This window comes from Schistocerca cancellata, chromosome 3, assembly GCF_023864275.1.
Source record: "Schistocerca cancellata isolate TAMUIC-IGC-003103 chromosome 3, iqSchCanc2.1, whole genome shotgun sequence".
Lineage (NCBI taxonomy): Eukaryota > Metazoa > Arthropoda > Insecta > Orthoptera > Acrididae > Schistocerca > Schistocerca cancellata.
The window spans coordinates 559,585,512-559,598,697 of record NC_064628.1 but is presented as its reverse complement, the minus strand read 5'-3'; the positions used below and the strand labels follow the sequence as shown (position 1 = coordinate 559,598,697).

General features: G+C 37.2%; 1 protein-coding gene across 1 annotated transcript in view; it reads right to left on the bottom strand.

Moving 5' to 3' along the window:
* Positions 1 to 13,186, bottom strand: part of LOC126175407 (aspartate aminotransferase, cytoplasmic) — a 77,766-nt gene that overhangs the window by 28,316 nt on the left and 36,264 nt on the right. Inside the window, exon 4 of the mRNA XM_049922201.1 lies at positions 12,195 to 12,412. Within this exon, the coding sequence (XP_049778158.1) occupies positions 12,195 to 12,412 (218 nt within the window). The remainder of the gene's footprint in view (positions 1 to 12,194; positions 12,413 to 13,186) is intronic.

Here is a 13,186-nt window from a genome sequence, read left to right as displayed (position 1 = left end):
AGAACGCCAGTTTTCTTTCTCCTGATAACGACATCCTCTTGAGTAGTCCCCGCCCGGAGATCCGAATGGGGGACTATTTTACCTCCGGAATATTTTACCCAAGAGGACGCCATCATCGTTTAATCATACAGTAAAGCTGCATGCCCTCGGGAAAAATTACGGCCGTAGTTTCCCCTTGCTTTCAGCCGTTCGCAGTACCAGCACAGCAAGGCCGTTTTGGTTATTGTTACAAGGCCAGATCAGTCAATCATCCAGACTGTTGCCCTTGCAACTACTGAAAAGGCTGCTGCCCCTCTTCAGGAACCACACGTTTGTCTGACCTCTCAACAGATACCCCTCCGTTGTGGTTGTACCTACGGTACGGCTATCTGTATCGCTGAGGCACGCAAGCCTCCCCACCAACGGCAAGGTCCATGGTTCATGGGGGGGTATGTGATTATTATATGACATAATACTGTATGCAGCTCCTCATTTTGTTACACTATTTGTATTCTCAAACCTCTGGCTGCTGCCAATTTGAATGATTTATGATAGCTGGATTGCCTAATATAATTTTTTCAGCATTGCATACCTACATACAGTTTCATATGATGTAGGTCTTATTTAATGGTGAGTTAGTTTTTATCACAAGACATTGCAATAGCACCATATGTGTATTTAATTGCATATTACTGTATATGACTAAGTATGTTTTTGCTGCGATGGTTTTCAGCAAATGGTTAGCATCATGTGCCTATTGTAATACTTAATATACTTTATTGAAATGAAGTCAAAAAGAAAAATAGGAATACAAATACATTTATATCTGTTTTTATTGTATTCCTTTGTTGTGATTGTAGTGCATGTGTATTTTTCTGTGACTGTACTATAGTATACCCATGTTTTGGTACTTGTTCTTTGACCTTTTTCTCTGACTCTGGCTTGTAGCTACTTTGATCGACACTTGTGTGTTAACCTCTTGGATATTGTTGCGCCTGAGCACTGATACTTTGCACTTACTGCTGAGACATGGTTCCATTTTTCAATGTTTTCTGTTTGCTTGAGCTAATATTATGGCATGAAGTATTGTTTTCTGATGTTTGCAAGTCAGCTAAGGCATCTTTCCTGGTTAAATAGCACATATGACATGTGAAGTTGTCACAATATATTTCATAAGTATACATAATTTTTCTGACTCATAATTCTCATAAAAATGTAATTTTGTGGTTGATATTCACAATTTCCTCTTTGTGCCCATTTTTGTGCCAGCACTGTGGAGATGATCAATGATCGAAACTGGTTGTGAGTAAATATACTGTCAGACAGCACAGTGTTTACCATGCATTTCTCATAGTGTATTGGTTAAAGCTCATAAAACAAAGAGTGGACTGCCAATGTGAGCAAAGTTCATTCTTGCTTACTGCATGTAGTGACAGTTAAATAGACACCTGACACTGCCTAACAATGACTACACATGTAAATCACACAGCTTTAGTACTTCAAGTCAGCTGGTGCTCTGTTAAGGCAAGTTAGCAACAGTGGTGGGTGACAGTGAGAGCTCTGATTGGAGGAACTGAGTATGCTGTGTTAACTAAAAAGAAATTTTAATCAAACCAAAGTGCATACCCCACTTACACATGAATAAATCAAGTACTTCATCCTCCTCAAAGGTAAGTTAATCACGCAAATGCTCATCTAAGATGCTGCATAGTTCATGATGATGATTATGGTGATTATTATTATTATTTCTTTACTTTCTCAGACGTTAAGTCTGGTTAAAAATGGAAAGTGACGCGGACCTTGATCAAGCGTCACTTCCTTTTAACTGTACGGTATATGTTATAATGCATTTAGGAACTTTTGGGTAATTGAACATGTATCAATAATTACGGATTTCTGTAATTGTATATATAAGTTTGGATGTAGCTGTATTGCATTGATATACTGGTGGATATTGTGTGGTATGACTCCTGTAGTTGATAGTATAATTGGTATAATGTCAACTTTATCCTGATGCCACATGTCCTTGACTTCCTCAGCCAGTTGGATGTATTTTTCAATTTTTTCTCCCATTTTCTTTTGTATATTTGTTGTATTGGGTATGGATATTTCGATTAGTTGTGTTACTTTCTTCTTTTTATTGGTGACTATGATGTCAGGTTTGTTATGTGGTGTTGTTTTATCTGTTATAATGGTTCTGTTCCAGTATAATTTGTATTCATCATTCTCCAGTACATTTTGTGGTGCATACTTGTATGTGGGAACGTGTTGTTTTGTAAGTTTATGTTGTAAGGCAAGCTGTTGATGTATTATTTTTGCTACATTGTCACTCTTCTGGGATATTCTATATTTGCTAGTATTGTACATCCACTTGTGATGTGATCTACTGTTTCTATTTGTTGTTTGCAAAGTCTGCATTTATCTGTTGTGGTATTGGAATCTCTAATAATATGCTTGGTGTAATATCTGGTGTTTATTGTTTGATCCTGTATTGCAATCATGAATCCTTCCGTCTCACTGTATATATTGCCTTTTCTTAGCCATGTGTTGCATGCGTCTTGATCGATGTGTGGCTGTGATAGATGATACGGGTGCTTGCCATGTAGTGTTTTCTTTTTCCAATTTACTTTCTTCGTATCTGTTGATGTTATGTGATCTAAAGGGTTGTAGAAGTGGTTATGAAATTGCAGTGGTGTAGCCGATGTATTTATATGAGTGATTGCTTTGTGTATTTTGCTAGTTTCTGCTCGTTCTAGAAAGAATTTTCTTAAATTGTCTACCTGTCCATAATGTAGGTTTTTTATGTCGATGAATCCCCTTCCTCCTTCCTTTCTGCTTAATGTGAATCTTTCTGTTGCTGGATGTATGTGATGTATTCTATATTTGTGGCATTGTGAACGTGTAAGTGTATTGAGTGCTTCTAGGTCCGTGTTACTCCATTTCACTACTCCAAATGAGTAGGTCAATATTGGTATAGCATAAGTATTTATAGCTTTTGTCTTGTTTCTTGCTGTCAATTCTGTTTTCAGTATTTTTGTTAGTCTTTGTCTATATTTTTCTTTTAGTTCTTCTTTAATATTTGTATTATCTATTCCTATTTTTTGTCTGTATCCTAGATATTTATAGGCACCTGTTTTTTCCATCGCTTCTATGGAGTCACTGTGGTTATTCAATATGTAATCTTCTTGTTTAGTGTGTTTTCCCTTGACTATGCTATTTTTCTTACATTTGTCTGTTCCAAAAGCCATATTTATATCATTGCTGAATACTTCTGTTATCTTTAGTAATTGGTTGAGTTGTTGATTGGTTGCTGCCAGTAGTTTTATATCATCCATGTATAGTAAATGTGTGATTTTGTGTGGGTATGTTCCAGTAATATTATATCCGTAATTTGTATTATTTAGCATGTTGGATAGTGGGTTCAGAGCAAGACAGAACCAGAAAGGACTTTATGAGTCTCCTTGGTATATTCCACGCTTAATCTGTATTGGTTGTGATGTGACATTATTAGAGTTAGTTTGGATATTAAGTGTGGTTTTCCAGTTTTTCATAACTATGTTTAGGAACTGTATCAATTTAAGATCTACTTTGTATATTTCCAATATCTGTAGTAACCATGAGTGGGTTACACTATCAAAAGCTTTTTGGTAATCAATGTATGCATAGTGTAGTGACCTTTGTTTAGTTTTAGCTTGATATATCACCTCTGCATCTATTATCAGTTGCTCTTTACATCCTCGTGCTCCTTTGCAACAGCCTTTTTGTTCTTCATTTATAATTTTGTTCTGTGTTGTATGTGTCATTAATTTCTGTGTAATGACTGAAGTTAATATTTTGTAGATTGTTGGTAGGCATGTTATGGGGCGATATTTAGCTGGGTTTGCTGTGTCTGCTTGATCTTTAGGTTTCAGATAGGTTATTCCATGTATAAGTGTATCAGGGAATGTCTATGGGTCTGCAATGTAACTGTTAAATAATTTAGTTAGATGTGAATGTGTTGAGGTGAACTTCTTTAGCCAGAAATTTGCTGTTTTATCATTTCCAGGGGCTTTCCAATTGTGAGTAGAATTAATTGCTCGGGTGACTTCATGTTGCAAAATTATCACTTCAGGCATTTGTGGTATCATCTTGTATGAGCCTGTTTCTGCTTGTATCCACTGTGCATGCCTGTTATGTTGTACCGGGTTTGACCATATGTTGCTCCAGAAGTGTTCCATGTATGTTATGTTTGGTGGATTGTCTATTTTAATGTGTATGTTATCTATTGTTTGGTAAAATCTCTTTTGGTTTGTGTTGAATGTTTGGTTTTGTTTCCTTCTATTTTCACTTTTTTTTGTATCTTCTAAGTCGTTTGGCCAATGCTTGTAATTTCTGCTTCTTTTCATCTAATTGCTCTATTGCTTCTTGTTGTGAGATTTTACCTAACCTTTTTCCTTTTTTTTCTCTGTTATCTCATTTCTTATAAATTGTGTTAGCTGTCCGATGTCTTTTCTCAGTTTTTCTATTCTGATCTGTAGCCTGTGTTGCCATGCTGGTTTTGTGGGTTTCTTCTGTGTGTTGGTTGGTTCTGATCTCTGCCTAGTGTGTATATTTAGTGTAGTGAGTGCTCCTACATAAACCAGTAGTTGTAACTCTTCCATAGTTGTGTTTTCATTTATTTTGTTGTGTATGATTGTGTTGATAGTTGTCATTGTTGTTTCGACTTTTGTGTTATTTGGTGGTCTATGCAAGAATGGTCTAATGTCTGTATTTGTCTCTTTGTATTCTATATATGCCAGCTGAAATTTTTCTTCTATATCTAACATGTGTGTCACTTCGTGTTCTATTTGTGCTTGTTCTGGTGGCTGTCTTAAGATGTCGTTTTCCTCTGATTGTTTAATTGACGTGTTTTGTTCTTTGTTTGTTTTCTCTGGGATGTTTGAGTCCGTTACTGTATTTTCTTCTTCTTCTGATTGTACATTATTTTGTTCTAGTATTTGTTGTACTTGTTGTTCGATGTTTTCTAATTCTGACTGGGGTATCCTGTTTTTTTTTATTATTACACGGATCTGATCAGCTAGTCGTCGTTCTGTTAAAAATTTTAATTCTGGGTATCTGGTAATAAATGTTGTGTATACTTGTGATCTGTATCCAGTTGTGTTGGTTCCTAGGTTTGTTGCTTGGTAATAACAGAACATGAGGTGTCGATTAACTTCATCTGACCATCTCATCCTCTGTCTTTGTTTTCCTTCTAGGGTGGTTGCAGGAATCATATCCTGCAAAACACCTCTATTATTATTATTATTATTATTATTATTATTATTATTATTATTATTATTATTATTAGGATGAAGGTGAAGAAGTGTATTCTGCCCTCATAATAATAGTAGTAGTGTTTTATTGGTTGTGTTATGGATTTTCAGCCTTCTTCAATAGGCTGATTCTAAGTTTATGCTGAATCCAATTTGTATGCTGCAACTGCCTTTTATTCTGTAACTGGCAGCTTATTGTTTTTGCATTAATATACATAAAACACGCACTTTCAGCTCCGCTGATGATTGCTATTCAATTCTGATTTCCCATAAGTATATGTAGTACTAGCTTAGCACCCGCTGTCCTGCTTGCACGGTCTCCACAGATTATTATTATTATTTGTTTTCCTTTAATCAACTTTTTATGTTGTTCACCAATTGCAGCATGGTCTTTTCCAAATTTACTTCTGACAAAAAAGTGATTCTTGTCACAGAGTCTAAGGTTTTTGGTCACCATGCCTTCTGTGTTCTTGTGGTGATATTTCTATATAAACTTTCATCCACTGACACATACTGCATTATACCTAACTGAGCACTGGAATACCAATTTTCACAGAATATAATGGAATATTTTCTTAAAAATTTTCATCCCCTATTTCACATCCTTTCTGGATGAATTCCAAAAACAGCAAAACACGTTTTTTTATTTCTAACACAGAAGCCAAATAAAATTTTCATATATTTAGCTATGGAAATGCTTTTGTAATTAAATAACTTCACAGAACTTTTGGTATAGAATTTCCAAAAACAAAGAAACACACTTTTCTATATTTCTAACCAAGAAAGCAAATACCAATTTTCATATGTGTGACTTCAAAAATACTTTGATGGTTCTTAAATAATTATTTATTCTCAAAATAATTTTTTATCGACTATTTCACCCCCAAAGGGGTTAAATTTCCAAAACTGCTGAGTCACATATTTCTTTATTTCTGACCTAAAAACAATTTTTGTTGGTCTAGCTTCAAAATTGCCTTAATAACGACTTATTTTCAAAAAGTCCTTTCATCCAGTATTTCACCCCCTTTGGGGTGGAATTTTGAAACATTGATGCCGGTAGGGTAAGGTCAACAACCTCTTCAAATTTCAAGTTTCTATCCTTAGCAGCTTCGGCTGGGCAGCTATGAGTCCCTCTGTCAGTACATTGCCATTTATATATACTGAGGCTACAAAAGTCATGAGCTATCTCCTAATATCGTGTCGAAAATCCTGTGGAGTGCAGCAACTCAATGTGGCAAGATTTAACATGTCTTTGGAAGTCCCCTGCAGAAATATTGAGTCATGCTGCCTTTATAGCCATCCATAGTTGCTTGTGTGTTGGCAATGCAGGATTTTGTGCATGAACTGACCTCTCGATTATGTCCCATAAATATTTGATGGGAGTAAAAAAATTCTATTACAGTGCATAATGGGAAAACATTTTTAGCTAACACACCTGACAACAATGACACTACTCAATTGAAAGGCTGGTATCTAGGCTTTATATTAACATTCCGATTCTGAAGAAACTAATCAACTTAAGAGATAATGTTACAGTTCGAACACCCCTAGATTTTCCATCGCAAATTTAGCCAGACTGCTTGTTAGATTCCAACTTTTGCCAAAATACTTTTGTTGCTCTAGATTTCCCCAACCAAATGACACGCTTCACTAAGTAATTAGGCCAATAATTAAGAATTGGCTAAAATTGGTATAAATACTTATAAATCTAAATAAGGCATCTGTTCTTGTAAGTGAGTTATTCCCAAAGTAGATACATAACCTGGTTCCTTGATTTTTCATATTTTCTTAAACCTCTAAATATTTTGTGAATGAGATCATTGCTGTAAAATACAATCCACGTGAATTAGCAAAATCTAATCTCATCATTTTTTAGTTGCTTGTAGTAAACACTTTATATTGTATACTTGTTTTGCTCCGTTCAAAATTTTGCAAATTCTGCCTGAGATGCAGGAAATGGCAGACTCGAATGAAAGTGTCCACTCTAACAGAGGGTGACTTTCATACTATTAATGGCTGAATATGACATAAGTTGAATAATTTGTTGTTAACTTCATTTACTCTCCTGCGAGTAGCCACATTTCTCACTGTGAAATTCTGGTCGTTAACCATTTTCTGTTTGCTGCAAGCTTGAGCCTTGATATGATTTTTTTTTAAGTCATCAGTCTTCTGACTGTTTTATGTGGGCTGCCATGAATTCGTCTCCTGTGCCAACCTTTTAATCTCAGAGTAGCTACTGCAATCAACATCTTCCATTATTTGCTCAATGTATTCCAATCTCTGTCTTCATCTAGAGTTCTTACACTCTACAGCTCCCACTAGTACCATGGAAGTTATTCTCTGATGTATTAACAGATGTCCTTTCTTCTAGTCAGCTTTTTCATATATTACTTTCCTCAATGATTTTGGAGAGAACCATCTCACTGCTTACTTGTAAGTCCACTTAATTTTCAACATTCATCTGTAGCGCCACATCTAAAATGCTTTTATTCTCTCCTGTTCCAGTTTTCCCACAGTCTATGTCTCACTAATGCAATGCTGCAATCCAAACATACGTTCTCAGAAATTTCTTCCTCAAATTAAGACCTATGTTCAATACTAATAGACTTCTCTTGGCCAGGAATGTCCTTTTTGCCAGTGCTCATCTGCTTTTCATGTCCTCCTTGGTCTGTCCATCACGAGTTATTTTGCTGCCTAGATAGCAGAACTTAACTGTTTTTTGTTCTTCTCATGTCCGCTACTTCTCATAAACTTCATTTTTCTTCAATTTACTCTCAATCCATATTCTGTACTCCTCATTAGACTGTTCATTCCATTCAACATATCTTCTAATTCGCCTTCACTTTCACTGTGGATAGCAATGTGATCAGCGAATCTTATTTACATCCTTTCACCTTTCTTTTATTTCCGCCACTGCTTCTTCAATGCACAGATTGAACAGTAGGGGTGAAAGACTAACTCCCTGTATTACAACCATTTTTAATCTGAGCACTTATTTCACTCTTATTGTTCCTTCTTGGTTCTCACAAATATGCAATTTCTAACATTTTGCACCATTTTATTGTCAAACACTTTTTTTCAGGTTGACAAATCCTATGAACATGTCTTGCTTTCCAACAGTCTTGCTTTCATTATTAACTGCAACGTCAGAACAGCGTCTCTGGTGCCTCTACCTTTCCTAAAGCCAAACTGATCGTCATACACCAGATCCTCAATTTTCTTTTCCCATTCTTCTGCATATTTTTCTTGTCAACAACTTGGATGCATAAGATGCTAAGTTGATTGTGCAGTAATTTTTGCACTTGTTGGCTCTTGATCTCTTTGGAATACTGTGGATGATGTTTCTCTGAAAATCTGATAGTGCATCACCAGTCTCAAACATGCCATACGTCAATGTGACCAGTTGTTTTGTTGCTATTTCCCCCAATGATTTCAGATATTCTGATGGCTTTGTACCTATCCCTTCTGCCTTATTTGATCTAAGTCTTCCAAAGGTCTTTTAAATTCAGATTGCAATACTGTATTCCTTAGCTTTTCCCTATCGACTTCTGTTTCTTCTTCCATCACGCCATCAGACCAGTCTTCTCCCTAACAGAGGACTTCAATGTACCCTTTCCAACTATCTGCTCTATCCTGTGCATTTAACAGTGGAATTCCCATTACACTCTTAATGTTACCACCATTACTTTTAATTTCACCAAAGGTTGTTTTGACTTTTCTGTATGCTGAGTCAATCCTTCTGACAATCTTTCTTTTTTTCCCTGTAGCCATTTCACCTTTAACGTTCCTGCACTTACTATTTATTTCATTCCTAAGTGACTTGTGTTTATGTACTCCTGTGCTTCCAAAACTTCCTCCTTTTGCGAATCAACTGAAGTATTTTTTCTGTTACCCTTGGTTCCTTCGCAGTTACTTTCCTCGTACCAATGTTTTTCTTTTCAATTTCTGTGTTTGCCCTTTTTACATATGTCCATTCCTCTTCAAATGAACTGCCTACAGAGCTATTCTTTATTGGAGTATCTATGGACTCAGAACTTCAAGCAATCTCTCTTCATTCCTCAATACTTCTGTATACCACTTCTTTGCACATTGATTCTTCCTGACTAGTCTCTCTAATTTCATCATTACTGAATTGCGATAGAAGTCTGTAACTGCTCCTGGGTACTCCTTACAATTCATTATCTGATTTTGGAATCTGTCCAGCAATGATACAAGCTAACTGGAATTTTCCCATATCTCCGGGTCATTTTCAAGTATATGTCTTGCCTATTGTGATTCTTGACTATAGTATTCAGTACTGAGAGTTGAAATTTATTGCAGAGTGTAATTACTCTTTCTCTTTTCTCATTCCTACTACCAGGCCCACATTCATCAGTAACCCTTTGTTCTATTCCTTCCTCTACAACTGCATTCCAGTCCCCCATGACTGTTAGATTTTCATGAACTGAATTATGCATTCATGATCCTAATATACTTTTTCCATCCCTTCATCTTCTGCTTTCAATGTCAGCACGGATACCTGAACTACTGCTGTAAGTGCTAGTTTGCTGTCAATTCCGATGAGAACAACCCTATGTTATACCATTTTCTTTTGCTGTTGATGTTACCCTATACTCATCTGACCAGAAATCTGTCTTCCTTCCATTATTACTTCTCTGATCCACACTACATCTAGACTGATCCTTAGCATATCCCTTTTCAGATTTCCAGTTTCCCCCACCACATTCATGCTTCTGACGTTCCACACCCCGTCTCAGAGTGTTATCATTTCGTTGATTATTCAATCGTTTTCTCACGGTTTCTCCCCCTTGGCAATCTCCTCCCAGAGATCCAAATGGGGACAAGTCCAGAACCTTTTGCCAGTAGAGAGATCACATGACACTTTTTCAATTACGCACCACATGTCCTACGATACACATTGTGTGTCTTTAATGCAATGGTTTCCAGTGCCTTCTGCATTGTTATGTCATTTATCACCGCTGATTCTTCTGGCTTTTCAGGGTAGTTTCCTACCCACAGAGCAAGAGTGCTTCTTTTTTTAAAAAAAACAGGCTTCAGGGCACTCTCTTGCCCTATGGGTAGGAAACTACCCCGAAAAGACAGAAGAATCAGTGGTGCACATGCACGCACGCACCCATCCACCCACCTTACTGCAGTATAGTGTCAAAGTTTTGCCCTGTAAAGAAAATAACTAAAATGTTCAGGTCAATAGTTTTGAATACAGTCTTTGTTGGGTGATTTTAGGTTTTCCCGGTATAGAAAGATCTTTAATAGTTTTTGGGTATTCAGACAGGTGTCAATGTCTAAAAAGGTACAATATTTTGGCAAGCTAACTTCTTGCTATCTTAAGGCTTTAACTGAGCTGCTGGGTGCTGCGTTTATTACCCCCTTCCCCTCCGCTCCTGTCACCTCCAGCCGGCAGCTAATGGTACGGACCTGTTGCAGTGGTGAGGGAAGTGTGGTGCTGGGCATTCATCCAGGGCCTTCAGTAGCACTACAGCCAGCACCACATGCAAATCTCTGTTGGCGTGGCAACAATGCTTTTTTGTACTCTTCAGTTGTCATGAATGGGGTGGAACTCCATGCAGACTGCTGCTGTGTTCTGATCATGCTCATGGCTGGATACCAGGCCTCACATAACTGAAACCCATTGTCCTAAGGTATTAGTCCGACGTAAGTCAGATCTCTACAGCTTCTTTGATAATACAATCCCACAAGGTGCTGGATTGTTGCAAGAACTTTGTGTCATCATAACTCGTGGAATGTCTGTGGGAGATGCAGTGTTCTGCGACAGCGGACTCTGTTGCTCAAATGCTGTCTGTATGATGTTTATGCTTAGTGCGTGTCTCCTGTGCTGTCTGGATAGTTCTGCACTACATTTTCATTTTCACACTGGCAAGGGATGCAGTAACTCCCAGTTTCTGGAGTCTTAGGTCATCCTTGAGTGATCCTAACAACAGGTTTGTCTCAGCAGATGGGCTGAACACGCAACAGACACTGTCTTTCCGAAGCAGTCTCCTGATGCATTCCTGACAACCGGAGTAATAAGCATCACGACCGCTTTCATCAACAGGTTGTCTTGGCTTCTTCAGTTTTAAGGCATACTCTATCTAGCATTTGTTGTAACTGTTCGTCTGGAACATGAACTGTAAGAGCTGCAATTCACCTGCTAGGCTGTTACAGTTTAAGATTGTGTGTGCTCTGTGCGCTACCGTGCTTGCAACACCTCATTATGAAGGTACACAAGAGCTCAACCCTGCAAATACAAATCTGGAAGGAAGAAGTGTGCTAGTACTGCAAGGTTCACTGGAGAACTTCTGTGAAGTTTGGAAGGTAGGAGATGAGGTACTGGCAGAAATAAAGTGGTGAGAACAGGTCATGAGTCATGCTTGGGTAACTCAGTTGGTAGGGCACTTGTCCACGGAAGGCAAAGATCCCAAGTTCGAGTGACGGTCTAACACACAGTTTTATCTGTCAAGAAGCCTAATATCAGTGCACACTCTGCTGCGGAATGAAAATCTCGTTCTAGGAACTGGCCAGTTGTTGGAATAAAAATCTGAAGACTCACATACAAATGATTTTATATGCGTAGTTCCATCTGCAACTTTTGAAGTTTTAAAAATTCAGTAGGAGGAAGGGAAAACTACAGACACTGAAGAGAAAGAAAATAATTAGTTTCATCGGAAGTTCTTTTCAAGAGTGCTTGTATGCCAACCATCAACTCAGTGTTACGGCACACAAAGATAAACAAAATGTTTGCCAATAAACGTTAATTATGAAATCATCATACACTAATTTTCAGTTACCTTTAAATCCCAGTATGTATATTAGCATACCATCAAATGGGACCAGCGGAAGAGGGTAAATTAATCAGTCTACCACAATAAATTCTGATGCTAGATTATGGTATATATGGTAGCATACCTTCATTACATCTGCAATTTTTATCCATTGCTCTTGTGTTGGGTCACTCCCTGTAGGATTATGGGCACAAGCATGTAATATAATAACAGAATTTTCAGGTGCGTCCCGCAGGTCAGCAATCAATCCATCAAAGTCTATTGCCCTCTTACTTGGATCCCAGTACCGATATTCCCTTGGATCAGTGAAGCCAGCATTTGTAAAAACCAAGCGATGATTTTCTGTAAAAATATTACAGTTTGAATAAGATCCAGTATGAAGTCAACAGTTTATGGACTAATCAACCACAAGAAAAATAACAATCCATACTGCAACTCAAAGACTGTAACAAGTAACAAAAAGTAAATCAGCTTACTAACACTGGAAAAAGTGTCCTTGGTTGAGGGAATTACAAATAAAACTTATCTCAAGAGACATTCTTTGCAGCTGCACACTGAGAAACTGATGAGTCGAGAAATTACTGATGTAAGTTATAGGACTGGAACCAATAATTCCATCAATTATTGTGACATTATTATGTTAGTCATATATTTTTATGCCAGTAGTTACAGTTCGCATGTTGCTCCGAGGGTAACTTAAGAGTACAAAAATTATTGAAGACTCAAAGTCTCCTGTTTACGAGGGATAAAAGCAGAAAAATTCATTATATAGTCTATCAGCAAGCAGCAATGTATCTCATAAACTTCAAGTTACTACACAAATACTTTAAACACGATTTAATCTGAAAGAAATTCATCATCATTGTGATACCATTTCCACTGTGTGTACAACTGCTTATACGAAATAAAAGATTATATCATTCTGCATGAAGTTTGAAGAAAACCACATCTAAGTACCTTCACTCCACAACAATGGGTAAAAGATTCCTCAAATTAAAAACCTGGTGGAAGATGACTTAAATGTCATTTAGCGGACCAGAAGAAATCGTGCATATGACATCAGCTATAATACAAACTTTACGTACTGGCCACTTGCACATGTCACAGGGAAGCACT